Here is a 25,571-nt window from a genome sequence, read left to right on the forward strand (position 1 = left end):
CTCCTGGCAACTGCCTGACAAGCCCCTGCAGTTTTCTGGGATTTCAGAAGTGATTTGTCTCTGTCTGTTTCCTAGGGTTGAGAAAGAGTGGCTGACCCAAGGTTACCCATCTGGCTTTGTGGTCTTCCGGTTTTTAGTTTGCTTCCTTAACCACTATACCAACCTAGCTGTATATTTAGAAAGAGAAAAAGTGTGTCCAAGAAAACTAGAGACAGCAGGTGAAAATGTGCCTGTCCACATGTACATTAGCTGTGTCAATGGGAATTGGGGTTGGAAAGGCTGGCTAATGCCATAATAACAGGGTTAAGATTTAATACAGTGTAAGGCTTTTTGTTCTTGTGCACTTGGCTTATTCTTAAATAAATGTGAATGTGATTATAGCCTCAAATACTCTGTTGAACCAAAACATTTCATGCCAGAAAATGAAAAGTCCTTTATGTTTTCAAACATACATATATTTGTACAAGACGTTAAGGTAGATTAGTTGTGGGTGGGGGGTGTGCAATATAAAATAAAAAATATCAATTTAAAAACTGTTAATCTTGTATTTTTTCTGTTGGCCACAAAGATTGTGGATATATTAAAGATATGTAAGGCTTGTTACCCCATATTGCTATTTCTGTCCTGAGCTGAAAAACTTCTGGGGCAACATAGGATTTAAGCCTACTGGCTTCATAATGAATATTCCAACTATTTTGTATACTGCTAGAAGATTATGCAATCTTAGTTGTATTCCAAATTGTCAACTACTCTGCCCTTCTTAACCACTGCACTTTCTTTTTAATATAGATTTAATTGAATTCCAAATAGTTCAATTTATAATATAATTTTATAGCTTCAAATATGTATTTAGATTATTCTGTGCTATTTCAGTAACACATGCATATAAAATATCTGGATATTTTCTCCATTCTCTAGGCATGGAAGAGAAGATGGTTTGTGCTCCGCAGCGGTCGGTTGACAGGAGATCCAGATGTATTGGAATATTACAAAAATGACCATGCCAAGAAACCAATTCGTATCATTGACTTGAATTTGTGTCAACAAGTGGATGCTGGATTGACATTTAACAAAAAAGAATTTGAAAACAGCTATATTTTTGACATAAACACAATAGACAGAGTCTTCTATTTAGTTGCCGACAGTGAAGAGGAGATGAATAAGTGGGTTAGATGTATTTGTGATATCTGTGGATTCAATCCTACTGATGATGGTAAGTAAATTGTTATATTTTAGCAATTTATTAGAAATATGATCCCGTAGAAATCCTGTGTAGGGATACGGAAATTCAGAAGATAACTGTTGTATTTAAGTTTATGCTGTAATTTTAAAAAACTGTATTGGCTTTTGCCATTATAGAAAATTATTGTGGCCTTCCATTAGCCATTATTTTCTAATGCCACACTTTAGCTTCTGAAAGAAGGGGGGGGGGGGTTTGAAGCAAAGAAGGTCCAGCATGCTATGTAGCTGCAAAGTTGCAGCATCAGACAGATAGCAGTTTACATTACAGAGAGACAATGTAGTTGTGGAGAAAGGCAGTGTCATTTATAGTCACCCGAGATAGCAAGAAAATCTAAGCGCATAGGTCTTGCCATGGGACAATGATTGCCTGTATTTTTATAACATTCATGGAAAAAAGAAAAAGGAGCATTTCCCGAGGGGGGGCAGTTTGAAGTCTTCTTTTGAACTTAGTTGGTCCTTTTAATGTGGCTTCCTTTGATCATGGAATTCTCAGGATACTGTGATGAATAATTTATGTGGTATTCCCCAATTTCTTAGGTATTCCCCTGAGAAATAGATGATGGGGTGTTTCTCAGCAAAAAAAAGTTTCCCATTCAGAAATGTAGTTAACTATAAGAGACCTTAGCTAATAAATTTGTTGGAAAAGGATGAAACATATTGAGAATATGTGTTTTGAGAATATATTACTGTGTATTGTAATTATTTGTTTTAAATTATTGAATTTTGAAAAGACGCATGAAGCAAATATAAGTCTTTTATATATGAGACCATTGTTAGAGTGCCAGAATAGGAGTGACCTGGTTTCAAATGGTTTGGCTACAGCATTGCTGAATGTTCTGGTCTAGTTACTAAGTTGCACCCTAATCAGCTTCATTGGTGAATTAAGTGAATAAAACAATGGGGAGAGTCACATATGCTCTATTGAGAAGTATAAATTTATTAAACGAATAAAATATGTTGTACGATGTGATGGGAATGTGTTGTAAATATGGTGATGGGAAAGCTGAAAAGCATCTGAGTAAGGTTGCTATGTAAGAGCAGGGCTCAATCAATGATCATAAGACCTTTTATTTTAGGTTATTTTGAAACGGCAACTACAAGTGTTCCCAGTTAGCAGGGCTCATTGGTAGCACAAAGGGCAAAAGGAAAGATTCCCAAATATTTCTATAATGGATGTTCTGAAATAATTTTGAAACATAGTTTTCAGAATCTTAAAGGAAAGTTTACATATTTATAAAGTTGAACGTTGAGAAAATGTTTGCCTTATGTTACACTGCACTTAGAGGTTGTTTTGGAAGCAGTTGGAGATTATAACAATGTTGTGGCTACACTGGGGACTGTACGATGAATATTTGCTATTGCAAAATATTTGCTATGGTTTTCTACTTTTAGAATTTAGCACACAGATTAACTGAATGGCACATCTGTTTTGCAGAATGAATGGGAATATCCATACCAGATTCTTTCCTTGGATAAACAGCTGGGCAGATATCCATAGCCTGGATCCAAAAGGAGTTCTCAATCTTACACTGGCTATATAAATGTAGCTTTTTGCATTGCAGTAGTGATTACTAATAGGTTTCCTTTTACTATGTGGGGTATCCTACAGCTAGATTTACAGTCTAAGACTGTGGAAACTTAATAATTCAGGTTTTAACTAAGGAATTAAGAATTATTAAGGTAACATCTAAGAATATAGGCAGATCATGCCTAGTAGATTTTTTGTAAAATTAGGCTGTTCAGGCCTGATAAATTCAGTATTTCTAGATATCAAAGAAGTTGCTCCAAGATCTCCAGCATGACTGGTAGAACAATGGATTTTTTTTCAATAAACACCCAACTTCAATTTGCAATTGCCAGTATTTGTATTTTTCCCAATATTTTTCCTCAATCCTAGCATCACCTAGAATAGCAACATCAATAACCAGTCTTTGTTCTTTTCAATAATTGTTATATTAAGCATGTGATCAACCACATGCCTGTCTCTTTGGATTTTAAAGCCCCATAAGATCTTAACCCACTTATTTTCCAAAACCTTCTCAACTTGATTGTTTTTACTGCATTCAAATCCAAATCTCTGGCAAAGTTTCCAGTGAACAATCTGGCAGCTTGGTCACGATGCTGCTTGTAGCCAGTTTATGAAATTTTGCTGTAGCCACTGATCAAATGGTCAATTGTTTCATCCTTTTCGCTACAAAGGCGACATTTGCTGTTGTTCGTTATGATGTTGAATTTTTGCCTTCATCATTATTTTTTTTAATAAAAAGCCATTCATCCTATAACAGACCCATCAAGCGACAATAACATAAAAGCATATGAAAGTAAATCAAGAACATAAAACAGTCACTTAAAGCGCCTCATAGTCAGAGGCTTACTACTTCTTGTGATGTCAGTATTTACATTATTAATTGTGTTTGCAAACAATTCATCATTCTTTTCTGTCCTGTTATACATTAACACTGTATTGCAAAACATAAAAAGTCTTAGGCTTTTTTTTCCAAGACAGGGGAAAATAGAGTTTGTGTATTCATTTATTTTATAAAACTGTCAATTGGGAAGGAAATTGTGGGTTCTTCTTACTTTAATCTGCAAGTGACAAGTGAGGATCATCTGGTTCAGAGAACCCATATCTGAAGATGGGTAATTTGATAGCTTATCTTGATTAAGAGGTTGAGAACTTAACAGTCACCATTCTTTTACAGAATAACTGCAGCCTGCTCCATTACCTCTGTATCTTGAAGATATTACCATAACAGTAGTTGATATTATATAATCGAAACGTTACTAATGTCTAGTGGGATCTAGGAAGCGTGGCTTTCCTACAGTAGGATCTTCCCCATGGAACATTCTTCCCTTTAAGATCCAGCTGGCCCCCACATTCCTAATCTTCTGGAAAGCCATCAAAAGCTGACCAGGAATTGGGATGGCAAGGTTGGAGCCTAGGGATTGAATAGATGAATGGAAATAAATGTTGGATTGGTATCAAGTTTTCCTTGATTTTGAGTTCTGTTGTTTTTATTGTTTATGATTTTATTGTTGTTAACTGCTAAGAGTTATGTACTGCAAGATGGATGGCCATATAACTCTTTTGAATGAATGAATCAATCAATCAATCAATCAATCAATCGATCAATCGAATATTGAAAGATATGGCTGCATGTTCTGTTTTGTAGATGCTGTGAAGCCACCTGGCAGTTCTCTGCCTGTACCAGCTGAATTACCCTTAACTGTCAGTACTTCCCTACCATCTGTACAAGCCGAGCCATCCCTGCCTCCTCCATATCAATTAATTAATATTCCACCATTAGAATCTGCCTCCAGTCATGAAGATCCACAAGATTACCTGTTATTAGTCAATTGTCAAAGTAAGAAGCCTGAACCAGCAAGGTAAACATTGGACTTTTTATTTTATTAAAATGCTATAGTAACTATTATCATAGGTAGTTTCTGAGTGGTTAAAAAGTTTTCATTACCTATTGTAGTGAAAAGAGCCGTGGTGGCACAGTAGTTAGAATGCAATATTGCAGACTAATTCTGCTGACTCCCAACTGCCAGCAGTTTGGCAGTTTAAGTCTCACTGGCTCAAGGTTGACTCAGCTTTCCATCCTTCCGAGGTCAGTAAAATGAGGACCCAGATTGTTGGGGGTGATATGCTGACTGTAAACTGCTTAGAGAAGGCTGTAAAGCACTGTGAAGCGGTATATAAGTCCTAAGTGCTATTGCTATTGCTCTTTGGGCTACATTACTTATTCCATTCTCTTCCAAAAGTATTGAAGTTCATCAATCTTGATGAAAAGCTTAAAATTTTATGAATATACTTTTCCTCCATGAGTTCCTATGTGATTTTTAAAGAACAACTACGACTAGAGTCTGATTACTTAAGGGTGAGGTAAATCATGTTAAGTTCCTTCTGGTTACATATTATTTTCATTAAATCTGAAAATCAACCTATATACAGTGATATTTTATCTTTAAAATTGCTTTTTATCAAATATTTTTTCAAAAGGGGTTAGGGTTACTGTTCAAAAATAATCTCCATCACTGATCTCTTAATTTTAACATGTACTCAAAAAACAACAACAGCTCTTTCATCTTGGAAGAAGTGGAGGAGTATTTACTGCTGGAGGATTTTGAAAGTAAAAAAGTTCCATTGCAGTGAGTGTTTGGGATTTGTCTTTAGAATTTAATCACAAACCTAAAGCCTGTTTGAAAAAAAAAACCAGCTTGTGTGTGTGCATCTTGTGCATTTTGCTGTGGATTTTCATAAGTAGTGCAAATAATTACTACTTGATGTATCCAGATGTTCCAATAAGAATGGCTTGAAGTGGAGAAATTGCTGCATTGTTTGCAGATGTATTGGTCATTTTGAAAAGACTGAAGTAAAAGGGTTTATCTTTTATAAATAGAAAAAAATCAATGCTCACTTTACAGTTTTGCTCATTAAGAAAATCTTCCTCCCAACACCTAGTCCACACCCTGCTAAAAGTTTAGAACGTTATCCTTCATCCTTTTTCTCATGTAAGCAAATTTAAGGAAGTAGTAATCCCATTTTACTCTGTATTAAAGAGGCCTAGAATAATCAAGACAATAGAAAATAAACCCTATGAAGTAATATTTAGACTTGAGAAGTTGAGTGACATTGTAATATGATAATGTTGTTCTGAAATTGAAAAAGCAGAAAGTAAAAAAAAACAGCCCTCTCTTAACTTAGGTCATGTTACAATTTCACATTAGAAAAGGTCATGACACTAAAACAATGCTGAAGTGAAACTAATTAATCAGATATTAGTGGACTTGCTCTCACTGGATATAGTTAAGTAGAAGTTAGGTAGCTATATGTCAGTATTGGTTTAATTTGGATGTCTACACTGAGCAGGTTTGGATTTGATAAAAAAGACAACTTCTAATTCTATATTTTTGTGAAGATAGAGATAAGGTAGGATACTGTAGTTAGTACATAACAGGGATTCATATGGTCAGTCTACTCATATTTAAGAGCAAAGTGGCATATGCAGCTGCTTTTGAACAGCATTTTTGTCTCAGGCTTGTATTCATAAATATTTTCATTCCAAAAAATAATGTTGCTTTAAAATGTTGTTTGCAGCTGTAACTTCAAATTACTTTAAAACATTATTGCTTAGTTTAAATAACTAAATTATTCCAAAATTGATGAATTCATAACAAGTTATGGAGGATGTTTTTTTTAAGGATTAAGAGAAACAAAGTAGTTAAAAATAATGCAGTAACACTTTTAAAGCAATTTTAATAAGAATTAATATAATTAATGTTTTATTATTAATCAGTCCTGTAGATCGGGGTCCCCAACCTCTGGCCCACTAACCAGTCCCGGTCCGCAGCCTGTTGGGAACTGGGCCACCCAAGTGATGGGCCATTGCATGAAGCTTCATTTGCGCATGTGCGGAATTTAGGTTGCATGCACAAAACCATATTCTCTCCCTCCCGCCGCTGCCACCAGTTGTCTGTGGAGCCAGGAAGGTTGGGGACCACTGCTGTAGATAACTAGCAGTTGACTGTATATGAGAAGAGATCTCTTAGAAGCCTTGCTGACTAAAATCCATGAGACAGAATGACAACTGAGAACTTAGCAATGTAGTGTGGAAATACAGTATATCATGAAAGCACCCACTTTTTGAATTTAAGAATGAAACATGCCACATTGGTGCCCGCAGTCCTAGCGCCTTATGATTTACCAAGAAGCAGTTTCTCCCCTCAAGTCCTACTGTATTATAGATGCATGTTAGTAATACATATAAAGTTAAAGCCTGTATGAAACACAGTTGTGATTGTCTATTTTTGTTTCTTATTTTAGGAAATATTTGTTTCTGAAAGAAACATGCATAAATATGCATTTATTTTTTGTTTGTTTTCATTTAACATTTAGGTTGTCAGCTGATACAGCAAAACCTGCCTGTTCTGAAACAGATTGTAATGATAATGTGCCTTCCCATAAAAGTTCTGTGCAATCACTAAACAAGCATGCAGTGAATGGATATTTCCAGCAACATAGTGTATATGATTCCCCCACATCAAGAGCAGCTTCAGTGTCGATAGATGGCAGTCTTTATAATCTACCACGGAGTTATTCTCAAGATGTTTTACCAAAGGCATCTCCTTCCGGAACTGATACAGATGGAGAGCAACATGTTTTCAGCACTCCATCTGCAACCTCTTCTCTTGATACACAGATGAGGCATTTTTCCCTTAGTTATGACATTCCCTCAACACCTGGAAGTACTTACCAGATTCCACGAACTTTTCCAGAAAGCTCATTAACTCAAGGTTCAAAACTAGAGACTATTCCAGATGTTCCTCCACCGCGTCCACCAAAGCCTCATCATGCTTCAGATCGCTCTCCGGTGGAGACATGTAGCATTTCTCGTACTGCATCAGATACTGATAGCAGTTACTGTATCCCGACAGGTGGCTTGCTCCCATCTCGCAGCAACACAATTTCCACCATGGATATGAATATATTTCGCAAAGGTTAGTGGTTTTTTTATTGGATAAATTTTATCAAACATTTCATTTATATTTCATTGAGATATTCCAAGATCCAAGAAAGGGATGTTAGCTCAAAATCATTGGGTTTATTTTAATTTCCTTTTAATGTAATCTTATAAATCTTGATAAATTATATTATTTCAATGCAGATTTCCATTCAATAATATTTATGTAATATTATTTTAAATTGTGAATATTCTATTATGTAGAAAGCTTAGAGTATTGATAAAAAAGAAAAAGTAAAAATATAAAAAATATTAAAAGCATTTTAAGATGTCAATATTGCAACTTTAAAATTATTTAATTTTTCATCCAAAATTAAGTATAATATAAAAAGGACTGTTGTATTTATACCAAAATAGTAGTTATTGATAGTAGTTTCAGTCCGACACTGAGTACTTAATATTAAGATCTCCATTCTATTATTACATAGTAGATATAAATTTATATAGACATTCATATGTTTATAAAAGGAAATAAGACAATCAAAATCATCTTTGAGGGTACATATGTGTCCTTAGATTTGGTTTTCTTGTGCTGCATTTTGTTATAGATTGTTAAGAGAGACATCTCTTAGGGCTACTGGATATCCTACATTAAGGATTAGATTAAGCCCTTTTGAACTGCCATATTTCAATACCGAAACAGAAATATGCATGCTTGATTACTATGGTTTTTACCTATATAGTAATGAGTGGGTAAAATTGTGTTAGACTTAATACATTTATTTTAATTAATTTCCCAACATATAAAAAAAGTTTCAACAGTGCCCCTTTTATGTCATCATTGCATCATCTCGCCTGTGTGCCTAAGAAAATTAAAGTTTTTTTAAAAAAGCAGGTCTTATTTGCAATGAGGCTACCTGCCTTTGGCTAAATGCCTGCAAATCCTTTTGATCCTGGATGCTATTTATGATGTAAATCAATCATTTTATTATCAAGCAGGATGGTTTCCAGAGTTCAAATATTTTGAATTTAAAAATTGCCATTGTGGTATTCATCTTTTACAATTCAAGTATGCCTTAATCATTTTAGTGCCTACAAAGCAGGATTAGGCAGCTCCCTTCAGCTTCTGTTGGAATGGCTAAGGCTGAAGTTGTATAAAGAAACATGAGCTTGGACAGTATCTCTTAGATATTCAGGTTTGTCCCTTGCAACTTCATAACACTTGAAATCTTTATGAATATTTTTATAATTCTTGGATCAAATAATGAGGATGGTATGGGATTGAGAAGATTGGCATGTGCAGAAGAGCCAAAACTGGCAGTCAAAATGAAAGGTACAGAACAAATTAGATAAAAAGGAAGATGGGATGGAATATTTCACTTTCCCTTTTAAGTCTGATTTCTTTGTTCACTGCTTACATCTATAAGATTGAACATTAGCTCTGTTTGCATATTTAAACAGTGAAAGAGACATAGAGAATTTTCCTGCTACTGAGTTATAATGCTATTACCTATCCTTGAAATTGTCAGAAATGTACAGTGGCTAGAAATTTTGTCTATTTTGAGGCTAACCTTGAATGGTTTTGGAATAAAAGGAAATATATTAATCCCAGGATTAATCTGACTTACCCTTATTTTAGCCAGGGGCTGGAAATCAGGTGAAGTTAATATTATGGTAGTGCAATATGAAAACATGCTTGTGGCTGTACTTAGCTATAAGTAGACACCTGGGCTAGTCCTTCTAGCCCTTCCCTCAGCTATATTGTGCTTCATCTCCCATTATTTCCAGTCAAGTGAAGTTTGTATGAATATATCCAAAACATAACAAAGTGGGAAGACTGATACAGAAAGTAATTATACAAAATTTCTCATTTTGACTAGTTGCACTTAATAGTGTGATTTTATTTCATTGCTGAGGAATGGGAAAAAAACATTTGCTTTCTTCTTCCTTGTTTTAGACCTCGGTTCTCAAGACTGCTACTTTGTTCCACGAACATTTCCAAATGATAGATCAAGCTCACTGGAAGGCTTCCATAACCACTTTGTAAGTATTATTTTGATTTGCCAAGGGGGGGAGGATAAACTTTTCTAAAGCCGAAATGCCAATCTACTTACTATACAACTCAAGAAAGAAACTTTATGCTGAACATCAAACATCAACCATTGGCTTTATTGTTTTGCTTAGTCAGAGACAACCTAGACCTGTGGTGGCGAAGCTATGGCACGTGTGTCACAGGCGGCATGCGGAACTGTCTCTGGTGGCACACAAGCCATTGCTGGGCCGAGCTGCTCCCTCCTCCTCTCCGCGCATGCGCAGTCTGGGAATAGGCGAGAGGCTATAAAAGGAGCAACTTTCTGTGGAAGCAGCATTTGCTGCAGACAGCTTGAGAGCGAGCACAAGCCGACAGCTCAGTGGCCACGCCCACTCAGTGGCCACGCCCACCCGGCACCCAGCGATGCATAAGTGGGTTTTGGGTTGCAGTTTGGGCACTCAGTCTCTAAAAGGTTCGCCATCACTGACCTAGGCATTCCCTGTGCAGTAGATTGAGATACCCTATTTTTAATAAATGAAGTCACAAGATCAGAATGAGAATTCTCTTAAAGAGGGTTAAACTTAAACTCTCTACAACCAGAATTTCTTTAAGAGAATTCTCATTCTCATCTTGTGACTTCATATATTAAAAATAGGGTATCTCAATCTACTGCGCAGGGAATATCTAGGTTGTCTAATGTTGTCTCTGAAGCCTAAGAGGTCATTTGCTAGTTGGAGGGCTCTGTAGTGATGCCTACTGGGACTTAAGCAAGTTGCTGCTCTTACATCAGCAAATATTTTAATGTCAACATCTGTAGGCCTTGTATCAAGATGATGAAAATGCCCATTGAGTCCTTACACTACCATAAGTATTTCAGCATTTATTGTACTGAGCATTTGGTTGTGTGCATATTCACTATTACAAAACAATAGGGATCCTTAATAGAACCTATGAAAAATATTTGCAAGGAAGGCTTGGCTATAATATAATAAAAGGGCGACTCCAAAATGGGACATCAACCTGATGCAGGAGAGGGAAGGAGCTTGGTAAATATTATGGTGGAAATAGATTCAGCACAAAAGCATCTAGCAAAATGTGTAGAAAAGCGACAGACACATAATACAATGAGAAGGCAGAGAAGGTGGTGGATGTTTAAAAGTGTAAGGGATGGAAGAATTCTGTTCCATGAAGGAATGGTTGGGGCCCTTTGATCAATAATGTAATAATGTATCATATGATTTGAATCATAGTCAGTGAATTCTGATTAACTTACTGCTATCATAACTCTTGTTTCTAGAAAAATAAAAGTATGTTGACTGTTGGAAGTGTTTCAAGTGAAGAACTGGATGAAAATTATGTCCCCATGAACCCTAACTCTCCTCCACGCCACCATTCTAGCAGTTTTACTGAACCCATCCAAGAAATGACGAACTATGTGCCAATGACTCCTGGCACGTTTGATTTTTCACTATTTGGAATGCAAGTGCCTCCACCAGCACACATGGGATTTAGATCTAGTCCAAAGACCCCTCCCAGAAGGCCAGTCCCTGCGGCAGAATGTGAACCTCCTCCAGTGGACAGGAACCTAAAACCAGATCGGAAAGGTGAGGGATGAGTGTGTACATCCAGTTGCTCTTCCTATCTTTGTTTACCCTTCACAGAATAAAACTATATTAGTTGATAGCCAGTATGAACCATTTTAATTTAGAGTTTTATTATTAAGATATTAAATATGTTCATCAAAGTTTAATTTTTTTATTTAAATCTTTCTTTTAACACTTAATTTCTGTAAGCCATTTAGAGCCTATTTGGTATCATGTAGTTAGATAAATTATACAAATAAATAAAATTACAGCAATTTTTAAAACACATTTGCAATAGTTTATTGTGATTGCTATACCTTCAATTAAGGTTCTGTTTTTAATTTTGTGCAAAATTTTGGACAGTAGGCTAGATCTCTGATTTGGGAGTAATTTAGGCATCACTAATCCATGATCATCAGAATTTGTAGATAATAATCTTATTTGTTTTTCATATAATAAGTTATTAAATGGAAGCATTTAAATTTAGATTTAATCATTTAAATCTTTAATTTACAAATACATACAGCATTTTTGAAACTGGCAAACTCATGGTTTTACTGTTTCTTTAAATTTAGATTTTACTCGTAGTGTAAATTTAATCTCAAATATCTCCATCTCCCAGTATCCATTAAAGTTGTATTAATAGATAATACATATTTTAATGTAACACTGTAGAAGGAATGCATATCGTCATGGAATAGCAATAGCAGTTAGACTTATATACCACTTCACGGTGCTTTACAAGCCACTCTAAGGGGTTTACAGAGTCAATATATTGCCTTCAACAACCTGGTCTTTATTTTACCAATCTTGGATGGATGGAAGGCTGGGTCAGCCTTGAACTGGTGAGAATCGAACTACTGGCAGTCAGCAGAATTAGCCTGAAATACTGCATTCTAACCACTGTACCACCATGGCTCTCTAATAATAGGGAACTATTATTAACTATTACTACTAGATGTTGTAAAATTACCATTCATAGCTTGCCTCATCATAGGTCATGCCAGTGCAGCTCAGTGACATCTGGAGGGCCCTGCTTCAATGTCTTACAGGCTTTTGAATTGAATCAGATTACTTGCTACCAATAGAAGAGATTGTTTGTAGCTCAGGAATCCTTGCTGCTCTCTGAGCTTGGCTGTTTTTCTTGCAGACATCTGCAAGAAAACAGCCAGGCTCAGAGAACAACAATCCCACAGATTATTTGCTTTCCTGAGATCTACTAAAATGGGAAAAGGAGCAGAGTGGCAATTTTCTCTTATTCCCTCTGCAGCACCTTTTATATGAGAGTATAGGAAGGAAGTGGCAGCAGGAGGAGAGGAAGAATAAGAGAATATTGCTGCCATGTTTCCTTTTTCTAGCACGATGATTTGCTAGATTCAAGTTCCTATTTGTTTATAGAGGTAGAAGCCTGGATCCAACCCAATGTGTATAAAAATAGAGGCAGGTAAGTTTTTTTCTTCTAGCAAGAGAAGGCACACATTATTTAAGCATGTTTTGTATATATCTCATTTTATAATTTTTTTTTATAATGACTCATACTAAATTATGTGCTGATCACAATTACACTTTTTTGCTATTCTAATCTTTCAGTGCTTGCAAGTGTTGGTGATGGTACTTTCTAAATTGCATTGGCAGCAAATTCAGATTTTGCTTTCTCTCAGCACTGCTCATCAGCATTTCTACCGATGAAATAACTGAGTTACTCAGAACTTTTACTCAAGTGTTATTAAAAATTCTTACTGATTTCAGATGTAATAGGATGTGTAGCCTCAAAGATAAAATTAAAGGAGCATTTGTTTTGTAGTTAAGCATCACATCAGTCTCTTTGCAAAATATTTGCAAAATGGCACATAGAACATGAAGTAAATACTTACTTACAATTGAAATTTCATACAGTCCTGAGTTTTTTAGTAGATGATACATTGAGATCTTTAAAAACATTAACAGACCTCTGAATGCTTATGCTAATAACTGGCTAGCTATATGCAAAGCAGAGAAAATAGCATGTTTGGTTTCTGATGTAATTGTGTACAGTTTTATATAATAAATAGTGAACTTGAGGCTTTTCAAAGCTGGTGCTTTAGTTTCTCTTGCACACCTCTCTTTAGAGCACTGTTGAAATAAGAATGCAGCATTTTTGTGTAGTTCATGTTATAACCTTTCCTTTTGAGATAATAAGGAATTTCATATGCAGTGATAATTCTATTTTGTTATTGTGACTCTTTTAACTTGTATAATTAGTGACAGCTCTTTGGTATTTTACTCTAGAATTACAGATAGAACATTAAACCTAAATCTTGGATCCTAAAATGAACTTTGCATAGAAGGAGAGTTTTCTGTTTCAGCTGCTCTATCTTGAAGGTGAGGGTTACCCTTAAACAATATGAAAGAGGAAGCTGTAGAACATGATTTCCTAAAATCACTTAAAACATTCTTCCTGTGAACCTCACTGTTGTAAAGGATCCTAGTCTACCCAATTTGAACACGCCAAACCTAAATACAGTTTATTATCATCTTTATCTGTATAAAATCCCAAGAAATCTGTATAAAATCCCAACCATCAGAGAATGATTTTCAAATTATTGTAAACTATATTGTAAAATAGTTTTAAGTTAAAAGATTGGCAGGATCTGATACGTTGGTCAGCAGCCTCATACCATCCGGTGCAAGTGCCAACCTTTTCATGCATTCATTCACCATCATAATGTTTCTATACAACAAGCAGACCTTGCATCTCAGTGATGAAATGGCTTCATCATTTATTATCTCTTGATTTCCTGTAGATGTATCTGAATTAGAAGACTATGAAGTCCCTAAAACATATGCCTCAGTAAATGTATTATCCTTTAAACTAACACACATATATATATAATAAGTATATAAGTCTAAGTGCTATTGCTATAAGATGTTGTTTCTGTAAAATTACATAGTACTGTATATCTGGAAGGGGTCTGCTTTAAATTCGATAATTAGATCTAAATTAGACATTAGATTTAATTTCACTTTGTTGGCCTGTTATCCATAGCTTTATTGAATTCATTTAAAGAAAGCTAAATGGTTGGCTTTTTTGGTTGAATTTTGGTTTTTGGTTGAATTTTGTAGGAACCTCCAACAAGCAATTCTGCAAAAACTCACAATAATCCAGGAAAACTTTATGAAATCAGTTTTTCTAAGTATTCCTTTTGCCAGCAATCATGATATTACAGCAATAAGCAGTTATTCTCTAAGGGAAAACAATTTAGTTTATAAGTATTTTATACCTTTCATATCTTTCATCATGTAATTTAGTGTTAGATATTAGGATAGGGCTGTCAGAAATAGAATTAAAATTTTAAAATAATAAATGCACCACTGTCACCATGCATATTTCTTACAGCTACATTCATTCTTGATACAAAATTAAATGAAGTTGCTGCTGTACTTCACAACTGAAATTGAATTGCCTGCCTATCAGTAGTAATTTAAGGGACATTTTATTTATTTAACTATAGAAATAGCAATAGCACTTAGACTTATATATTGCTTGATAGTGCTTTACAGTACTCTCTATGCAGTATACAGCATTAGCATATCGCGCCAACAATCTGGGTCCTCATTTTACCAACCTTAGAAGGATGGAAGACTAAGTCAATCTTGAGCTGGTCAGAATCAAACTCTGTAGTGGGCAGAATTAGCCTGCAATACTGCATTCTGACCACTGTGCCACCACATAAGCTCTGTATACTATTAAAAAAAATCTTGTTTCGGTAATCTTTAAGTAGGCAAAATAGTGCATCATAGGGTAACAATTTTTGAAACAAGGTACCTCAAATAGGCTATCTTACAGAATGCATCTAAAATCCAGGACCTGTAATTTTAGTAGAACTGAAATGTGGCAAATTTGTTGTCATGTCAGTGATGCTATGTCACCATCCAGAGGGTTAGTAGATCGGTACCACCCTAGCTTTCCAGATGTCAGTTAGATTGGCCTCTCTTTTGGACACTGGAGACCAAGTAGATGGGTCCCACTCTAGCCCTTTAGAGATCAGGTAGGCCGGTACTACTATCAGCTGCTGGAGTAGTAGGGTTAGCCACAGTAAGCCAGCAGGAACTCAGAAGTCATTCCCACTCTCATGGTATTTTGCTCTTGGTCATTCTGTTTTTCTGTTTAGATAAGGAAATATTTTTGAATATTTTTGAGTCATCTAGTTTAACATATTTCTATGCTTCCATAATTAAAAAGACTTTTACTGTAAGATGGCAAAACATATCTTCTGTGCTGTGACTCACCTTTTTTCCTTGATATACTTTAATCCCTTTCATAGTATGCTTTATTGAAGTATTACTGTAGTGTTCCTCCTTCCAATCTGATAGCTAACAGCACTGTTTTCAGCAAGAACATCTTATTTATTGGTGACATTCAACTGAATTGCTTCCTTGGAGCAATTTTGATGCATGGTCTCTCAGCACGCTGCATGTATCTTAGTGTGAGATTTCTGTCTGTCACTTGCTTGCTTACCCTTCAAAAACGCAATCTCTTTCTGCAAGTGACTTTGCAGTTTCTTAATAGTCAAATTATTTTTCTGCGTTTTTTTCTTAATAATAAAAAGCTATATTAAGAAATATTCCTTTTTTTATCAATTAGGTCAAAGCCCTAAAATTTTAAGACCTAAACCTCATGGTTTAGAGCGAACAGATTCACAAACCATAGGTGAATTTACAACAAGGAGAAAGGGTATGTACTTCAGTATTGCATGATCTATTGGGTTCAATATAAGACTCCAGTAAAAAAGAGAACCTGACTACTCATATTGTTCGTTCCACTTCATAGGGCTGCTAGCTTCTCAGCCATGTGTTTACTTGCTCAGGAAAAGACATTCGTAGCAAAACATGTTGAAATTCTGCGTGCAAATCAGTTTTCTTCCTTTTAACTTAATCTTGGGCATTATTTCAAATATATTTTGCTTGGTTTTAGATTATTTATACATTATAATGTGAAATATATAAACACTCAACTAATTGAGTTATGCCACATTATGATTTATAAAAATTACTCTTTATAGAAATTTTATTAGTATAAAGGATTTTTTTCAATTAATGTACAATGTCAGAAGTAATTGAAACATTGCTATTTTAAAAATATCAGTGCCTTGATTTGGTTTTGGTATTAGATGTGTTAGATAAAGAGTCCTGAAGGGCTTTCAACAATTAAGAGCATTTCTGCTACTTATTTCTTGAACTACTTCAAAGGTCTGAAATGGAAGCCAAAAAAAGAACAGGCTGCTTCAGTGAATAGAAGAAAAATACTGTGTTTAATGTTCACACAGGTTTTTCAGCACATTTTCCCAATTATTTTTGAAGTATGTGCAATTTAATTGTTATACACTTATAAGATTGCATTAAATTGTGTATTTAGCACAAAGTTATAAGTGTTTTTAAAATGTTACAACATATTTTCCCCCACTGCCCTATGTTTATAAAACTTTCTAACATATTTTATGCTCCTTTTTAAAAGTTTTTTGAAAATTACTGTAAAATTAATCTATGTTAAATATATAATGGTATACATATATGCTTATTCATGGCCCAGTTAGTATTTTAAGCATTTAAAAGTAATTTTTAAAATACCTATTTTTTATTATTCTAATTAAGAATTGCATGAATAGTTTAAAATAATTCTAAAGAGAGTATTCCATGTACCAAATTGCTTAGAAACAGAAGTATGTCAATATGTTACAATAATGAAACATATTATACTACTTATTAATTTATACTAGTAACTTAACAATATCTCTCTGTTACTTACAATAGAGTACAAAACTGGAACTAAAATCTGAGATAGTAAAACTATTAAAAGCAACTATACATTTTTAAAGATGTGTTTTAGGGTCTTTTTATAACTAACCAAGGTGTTAGGACACTTAACACAGAGTTCATTTTAAAAAATTGTAGGTAGACCTACATGGCATTAATTGTTTTGATACAAAATATCATTCTTTTCTTCATCATTTGATCATTCAAGGCTACTAAAGTTCAATAATATACAAGCATTCAAAAATCAAATGCATAAGGTATATCAAAAAATATTTTGCCTTCATATATCACATTTTGCCTTCATATATCAAAATGATGGATGTCAGCATTTCCCAGGATCCATTTGTTTTTAATGCAGAATAATATTAAGTCATAGCTAATTGCTCTAAGGTTATTCTTAAAAAATAACAAAGAAAAAGATGTATGCAGTTAATGCTTGAATCTAGTATAATCTGAGACCTTATTAAAATGATTGTGATATTATGACATGGTTTAGCTAATAATTAATAATTCCAATCTCATGAGCTTAATAGGCTAACACTACTTTAAATGAAGATCTGAATTCTATGATCTTCTGCTAAATCATACACTACTGTGTTGATTAATTTCCCTTTCTTTATAAAAAGGACCTCACAAAATTAACAAAGGTATTTAAGAGAGAAAAGAATAGTTATGGTAGTTTATTCCAGCAAGATACAACTCCTTCTTGAGGAGTGAAAAATAATTGGAATTTATCTATTAGAAGCAGACGAAGTCTGAAGAACAGGTTTGGTAGAAGTCAATTAGTCTTGACTATTCTTTTAGGATCTAGTAAAAATTTGCACAAAGCAAATTGTTGTTTCTGTGTGTGTAACAAAAGTTTTAAAAGCGGTAATGAGAACTAATACAAACTAAATTAGAACAGAGAAAATTAAGAAGAAATAAATAACGGAATAACCCAAAGTACAATAAGAAAAGAGAGAATAAAATAGAAAAAAAATACATAAAGACCTAAATATATAAAATAGTTGTTTCCAATATTCTTCACAATGGTTATAAGCACAATTATATTTTAATCTCTCTCTCTCTCTAAAATTACATCATGATTTTCTTTTCTATAATATAGTCCTACCTAATCATCAAAACCATAAATCACAAGTTCATTTTTCACATGTATGCAAATAAGTCTATAAAGATTTTCCTACATGAATAAATGTAAATATTGGCTTTTCTCTAATCAGAGAAGCCAGCTTGTCCATCTCAGCATGTTCTGCTAATGTCAGCAACCATCAATTGAATATTAATTCAGTTTAAAATCTATCAGTATCTATCTAAATCCAAATTTTGTTTAGATTTTTTACATGTCCACCAATCATGATAAAATGTCCCTTTATGTTGTTCACATTTGAAATGATTGTAAATGTAAATCTAATCATTTTAGATTGACACTGATTGTCTGATGGCAAATGAAAGTAGAATGATTTCATTTTACAATAAAGTTTCATTTGATTTTAGAAACTATCCATTTTAAATTGGCACTTAACCAAAGTGTTGCTTACATAAAAAGTGTCTATGCTACTTCTATATAGTAGTTCTAGTACTATACATATAGTATATTAAGGGTATATTAAATATATTTTCCCACATTTCATGGTGAAGTTCCATATGGAAAATGAACTGTAATAAATAGGTGTATAGTAATGTAAGATTTTTTTTAAACTGCATTATTTTCAAACTTGTTTCTTATGTATATAGTGAAACCAGCACCACTAGAAATTAAACCTTTATCAGAATGGGAAGAATTACCAGCTCCAGTTAGATCTCCAATCACCAGAAGTTTTACACGAGAGTAAGTCTTTGACTTCTATTATCATACTACAGTATATTCTTTTTTATTTAACGGTGACCACAACATCTATTTGTACTGCCCATATAAATTGCTTTACATATGTTCCTGTATTTTGCCATAGAGAGTCTAGTAAGGGGTTATGAAAAAATTAAGTTGGCAGTCATGACCACCATCTTGTTTTTTCTGAATCCCTCCCCACCGCCACCACCAGAAAGTCTTGGTTATGTTGCTGGGATCTTCCTACATAATACTTTTCCTATGGCACCAAGTTTTTTTTTTTTAAAAAAAAATCTCTTCAAGAGCAGTTCCTGATATGTTACTCCTAGATTCTTTTGTCTTTCTTATTTCTTGAATTATCATTCAACTCCTTTATTTTATGGTTCTTGCTTTTAAAGGGAAAGATGCAATAGAAATGCTTAAATGAAACATAGAAATATATTTATGAACAGCATAAAATGAATACACTACACATTTTAAAATACTTTTCTTCATTTAGTTCTTCCAGGTTTCCATTATCTCCCCGGCCAGATTCAGTTCATAGTACAACTTCTAGCAGTGATTCGCATGACAGCGATGAGAATTATGTACCCATGAATCCAAATCAGTCCACTGATGATCCAGTAGGTGGTTTTACATCATAAATTTGCCCTTTCTTCAAAATTGTATCACACTTTCTGTTTTTAGGAGGGAGATGAGGTATTTAAATCAATTGAATACTTTGAGGCTTATAAAAGGGAAATAATATTTAAAATAACATGAGCATCATTTCGTAGTTATGCTTAACAAATTCCAGATAGTGACAGACAAACTGGGTAATGGGATGAAGCAAATTAGTTAAGTTTGTTTTTAAAATGATTTATTTATTTCATGTATTTCATACCTTGAAATGTTATCATTAACGTCTGGCAATTAAGTTCTGGGGACCATAAAATGAGTAAAACCTTGGAAGTAATGGGATCTAATTACCTGGTTCTCATTTTTAGCCTTCTTTTTGTTTGAATCTGAACATAAGAATTGTTCTTTTGATTAAAAATAAATGACCAAGCGATCAGCCAATACCTATGATAAAGTAGGGAACCTGTTGAATTTCAACTCCCCAGAGCCTTCTGATAGATAATGGGCCACAAGTTTCTAAAGTGGCTGGTGGGAATACACAGGAACAACACAAGAACAGTATTTTAGCCCAACTCTTGTTTTTGCAAAAGATATTCTTTACTCATTATATAGACATACGAACTAGAAGCTTTTGAACTCACTCTTCAATGTATCCAAAAACATTTCAAAGCTATTCGGCCATCATCATGTCTTCTGATATTGAATGAATTCCATTATTTAACTAAGTATAAAATATTTCTTTAAATCTTTAAATCTCTCTAAATCTTTGAATTTCCCACCATTCAAATATACCATGATACTATGATATTAAATTAATAACATAAGATATAGACAAAAACATTGCCAGTCGTATTTCCCTTGTGCATACTTTCATACAACTTTATGAAATATTTTATTTATTTATTACGAAGTAATAGTAAGATAAGGTAGGCAAACCTTTATATGGTCTTTGACAACATGTGTACATATATACTGTAATGCTCTATACATGGGGCTCCCCATGAGGAGCATCCGGAGGCTTCAGCTGGTCCAGAATGCGGCCGCGCGGGCGGTGTTGGGAGCGACGCGTCGCTCCCATGTAACGCCGCTGCTGCGCGAGCTGCACTGGTTGCCAGTGGCCTTCCGGGTGCGCTTTAAGGTGTTAGTTACCACCTTTAAAGCGCTCCATGNAAGCGGGTCTGACCTAGGGTGAATTTTAAATAGGGACAATTTTAAGGATTTTATCAAGACACAGCAACAAATATTTGGTTTTTAATTGGCTTTTAGAGGGGAAATGTTTTATATTGTTTTAACATGCTGTGAGCCGCCCTGAGTCCCATGGGGAGAAGGGCGGCATATAAGTTGTGAAAAATAAATAAAAATAAATAAAATAAGGGGGGGGAGAGATACATATTTTGAAGTAAATTCTTATGAATGTAAATATTAATGTGGCTTTCCAAAGTGTTTCAGTTTCATAGCATCTCTTCTTGCCCCAATAAATGTTTCATCCATTCCAGAAGTGTTCTAAGCTCAAAATAATCATGTTCCAAGTTTGGGATATTTCTGGAACGAACAATATAGTTTTAGGCCATTTCTAGTTAACCTAATACAACTCAAATTTGAAACCTTTTGCACATCTTTAACATTAAAACTGAGTTTGATTTCAATTTTTCCTATGCTGTGCTCCTAAATAATTTTAATTAAAGGAAATCTTAGTTGTAAAATATTGTTGGATATTGAAACACATATTACACAATGAGAACACAGTGCTTCACAATGTTGAGGGATACAGTCTATTAAAGTTTTTCACTAATAATAACAATAATCATTTCAATTACAATTTCAGGGTTTGTTTGGCAGCAGCAGTCTTGATGGGGGAAGCAGCCCTATGGTAAAACCTAAAGGTGACAAGCAGGTGGAATATTTAGATTTGGATTTAGATTCTGGAAAATCTACTCCACCTCGCAAGGTAAACAGAACTGCATAACTACCCACAGATAATTTGGCTGTTGACAATCAATCATTTTATTTGTCAATTACAGTAGAGATCCATTTTTTTCAATCACCAAAATGGAAAAAATACAACTTTTTATGTTATTTATCACTATACTGATAGTTTTAGAGCTTTTCTTTCAGCCAACTTTCCAAAGCTGGGTACAAAATTATTTTTATTCAAACATACTTGTACGATGTATGTACGGTGTAACATACTTGTAATAAATTTACAAGTGGTTGCTTTCTTCTTTTCATAAACTTAGATCAAGAGTTTATATCCCAAGCCTCTAGTTTGAAAGGATGGAGGTGAGGAATAAATAAATAAATAAAAAGAATTATTTGCAAAAAGAAATTTATACCGCTTTTTTTCCACTAGACACCTCTGCTAAAATACATACTTTTCTGGAAAGAAAGCCTTTCATTTGTGGAAAAGACTTTATGTTACTTTGCCTTATTATAAATATCTCTGTGTATGTATCTCAAAGTCAGTGTTGACTCCTGACAACTATCTGGACTCGTTCCTGCAGTTTTCTTAGCAGCATCTTCAGAAGTACCTGCAGTTTTCTTAGCAGCATTTTCAGAAGTATTTTGCCATTCGCTCTTTCCTAAAGCTGAAAAATAATGACTGGCCCAACGGGCTTTGTGCCTAAGGCAAGTCTAATAGTCTCTGTTTTTTGCCCAGTGCCTTAACCAATATACCAAACCCTTTCTCTTATTCTAATCCAATTTTTTATTTCTTTTCCAGAAAAAGAGTAGTGTTTCTGGCAGTAGTGTGGCTGATGAAAGAGTCGATTACGTTGTTGTTGACCAACAAAAAACATTAGCGTTGAAGAGTACAAGAGAAGCTTGGACAGATGGAAGGCAATCCACAGAATCTGAAACACCAACAAAAAGTGTGAAATGAAAATAAAATTTTTTGAAGTCCTGTTTAAATGTTCTTAAAGTGAGCCACCATCAACTGAGAGAGAAGAATACTTCAATGAATTATTTTTCTTCAAATATTTCAATATCAAGCTGATGACAACATGAAATATGAACAGTAGTCTGTGGCAAATCCTAGTGATTTTTATGATGTAAAATAGTGTTTCTTAGGTCCCAGAAAAACATTTTGGTCTGGAATTAACTGATTGATAGTATTACAATGTTGTATGCACTTTTTCCTTGTTAAAATTATGGTTCAGCTTTCTCCATCTAATGTATTTTTAACATCCTCCTTTCTCCCTCTGACACTACTATATAACACTCTAGGAAGTAAGCTATGTGTATGATATTGAAATTAAGGTCTGAGGTGCATTTTAATAGCTCAAAGATCAATTAGAAAAAATAGTTTCACAATTTTAATCTACTTGAAATGTCAAGAGATGACATTTGAAATATATACAATGCCTATGTCTTATATTTAATACATGCAAAAAAGTATTTCAAACTCTACAGGTTGCCTTCCTATCAGAAATGGCTGTGAGTAATAATAGACACGTTTTTGGATCTACTCCAATGTCTTATTCAATAATATATTAGTTAGAGGAGGTCCTTTTGAATTTTCACTGTTTGCCGAGCAAAGATTCTGCAGGGAGGGATCTTTGCCCAGAATATCACATAAATCTCAATATTATTGAAGGTATGCAGTAATGACTGATCTCCTTCTTTAACTGCAAAGTGTAATATTTACTTCATTTACAGAAAACAGAAACTATGACATCAGGTACGTACCTAGCACCACATTGTGCTAGTTCACATATCAGGTTCAAACAACGTGCTTTTAATTTTCTACTGCAACCAAGCCTTCATATTGGTTTTTAGTATGAAAATTCATGAGGCGGTGTGACATTCACTGTTTATAGTACTAGAAGATACTGTGATTTTTGTTTTGTTTTGTTTTTAAATCAGATTGCAATACAAATGGAATTATTATGTCTTGACACCACATGAATCTTTTTAATGATCCTTGTTATGCCTAGTTTCTTGCTTGGCCTTATATTTAAATTCCTATGCAAGTGGTATTTTTTAACATCTTGTTCTTTTTTAAAAAAGAAAACACAAGATTTATCCCATTTTTTAAAAAAGGTCTTCAGGTACAGAATTCATTTTGAATACTTTGATTTATTGAGTCAATATCCTTATTCCAAATAGTAGCTGTTTCAACAGCCAGAAAGGGAAACGCTAATTCTCTTGAAAGTAAATTTTTTTAAAAATCATTAGTTGTGGTGGAAAAATTTACTAATTCATTCTTTTGTGGTTGTAAAAAAGAAAATGTTGTATTTCTCAAATCTCATAAATACTGAATTAAAAAAGAAATGCTGGCCTTAATACTATATCTAATTTTCCAACCCCATCCCAACTCAATAGTTTGTAAATTTTCTTTATTCCTAACAAGGTTTCATTTTAAATTAGAAATATTTTGGTGTTTTAAATGTTTTTTAAACTAAACATTGCATTTTGAGATGAATTTTAAATAAATCCAAGTTGTTCTGCTTCATGAGTGCAAGTCATTGATTGGGAACCATAGACGTAGCTGTCAACCTTTAGTAACCTGTATATAGATTATTAAATAAGATAACCTATTAGAAATTGTGCAGTTTTTGGGAAAAAAAACACCCAATAATGGTGGTTGTGTTTTTAAAACTGAAACAAAAGGGTATCTCCAAAAGATGTCTACCCAGTTTTTAATGCTTCTACTACTAAACCCATTCATTCATCAAAATTCTCTGATTAGATATACCTGGATGAGCCCCACAATCAAGAAAAAGACAATCAAAACAGCAATAAGGGAGCACAACAGGACATCTAAGACTACATGAACCCCAAAGCGAAGGTTTTAAGATCTTCCAGAACTGATAGAAGGTGCAGTCCTTATATCAGGGGAGATGCTCTTTTGGAGGACAGGGGCCATACCAGAGAAGGCTTGCTTGTTCAATCCCAATATAACGTTTAATAGAGGGGACCTGGAGCCCACACACCTGATGTACAGAGACCAGCAGTCTCTCATATAGCCAGCTCATTGAATTTCATTCAGAAGCTGACCAACAATCCATGTAACTTGTATAGTGGCAATGACACATGGATATATTAAGAAATGCCTGTTATTATTTGTGCTGCTGCATTTTGAACCATCTGTACTGTAGCTCCTGAGCAGCCCCACGTAAAATGCATTGCAACAATTCAGTCACGAGGTAAATATATTATGAGTAACTGACTGGAGGCCCTCCTGATTAAAGAATTGGTGTAACTGGCACCCAAGTTGAAGTTGTGCAAAGCCCTTCTGGCCACAGTGGTCACCTGCTCTTTGAGCAGTAAGCTGCAACTCTATAAGGAACCCCAACTTGTGCATCAGTCTTCAATGGAGATGTGCTGCCTGATCTAAAAACAATTAGTGCCCTCCAAAAGTGTGGTTCTTGACTCTTAAGAATTCTCAGCAATGTGTATGAAGGTTCTTACTTCACCTACTTCCAGAAGAGGAGTTGTGGGGGAAAATGGGAGAATGGAGCACAACATATGCTGCTGTGAATTACTGAATGAAAGAGGATAAAAGTCTAAAAAATAAATCAGTTATGGATGTTGAGATCCATATATAAATAAAGGGTACCCTGGAAGTATAATGCCAGCCATGAGATGAGAAAATGCCACTATTCGAAGGATGGAGAAACCTAGCTACAAATAGGTTTTCTCTTGCAATGATGAATGATCAATTTCTTACTGAGAAAAGATTACAATATAACAATACAGAAGCCCATGTTGAATTTTGTTTTAAAACACTGGTTCATTTTTTTGTTTCATGTTTTTAATTTGGAGTACAGAATCACACTTTAAAAATAATGAAATTAATCTTTTCTTAGGAACCAGTTCCAGCAGATCTGCCCTGCCAATGGAACGAAGCAAGCTGGATGCTATTTTTTCACTTTACTATTTAGTATATTTTTTTCCTGAAATAGATTACCTAGGTAGGTAGATAGATAGATAGATAGATAGATAGAAGACAGGATAGATAATTTGAAGAACCACTGTAGAAATACAATTAGTTATTGTATTTTATTACTATT

At 34.2% G+C, this 25,571-nt stretch overlaps 1 protein-coding gene across 1 annotated transcript; it reads left to right on the plus strand.

Annotated features, from left to right (window-relative positions):
• The first annotated feature begins 920 nt into the window (after positions 1–920).
• GAB1 (GRB2 associated binding protein 1) lies at positions 921–24,008 on the plus strand. Its single transcript, XM_015821237.1, has 10 exons — positions 921–1,213; positions 4,416–4,629; positions 7,145–7,746; positions 9,667–9,752; positions 11,039–11,345; positions 15,949–16,038; positions 18,852–18,945; positions 19,442–19,565; positions 21,386–21,508; positions 22,280–24,008. Exons 1-10 carry the CDS (start codon positions 1,156–1,158, stop codon positions 22,436–22,438), a joined length of 1,857 nt encoding a protein of 618 aa, XP_015676723.1. The 5' UTR covers positions 921–1,155; the 3' UTR covers positions 22,439–24,008.
• The last annotated feature ends 1,563 nt before the right edge of the window (positions 24,009–25,571 follow it).

The sequence above is a fragment of the Protobothrops mucrosquamatus genome, unplaced genomic scaffold (genome assembly GCF_001527695.2).
Source record: "Protobothrops mucrosquamatus isolate PMUCROS unplaced genomic scaffold, P.Mucros_1.0 scaffold1283, whole genome shotgun sequence".
Classification (NCBI taxonomy): Eukaryota; Metazoa; Chordata; class Lepidosauria; order Squamata; family Viperidae; genus Protobothrops; species Protobothrops mucrosquamatus.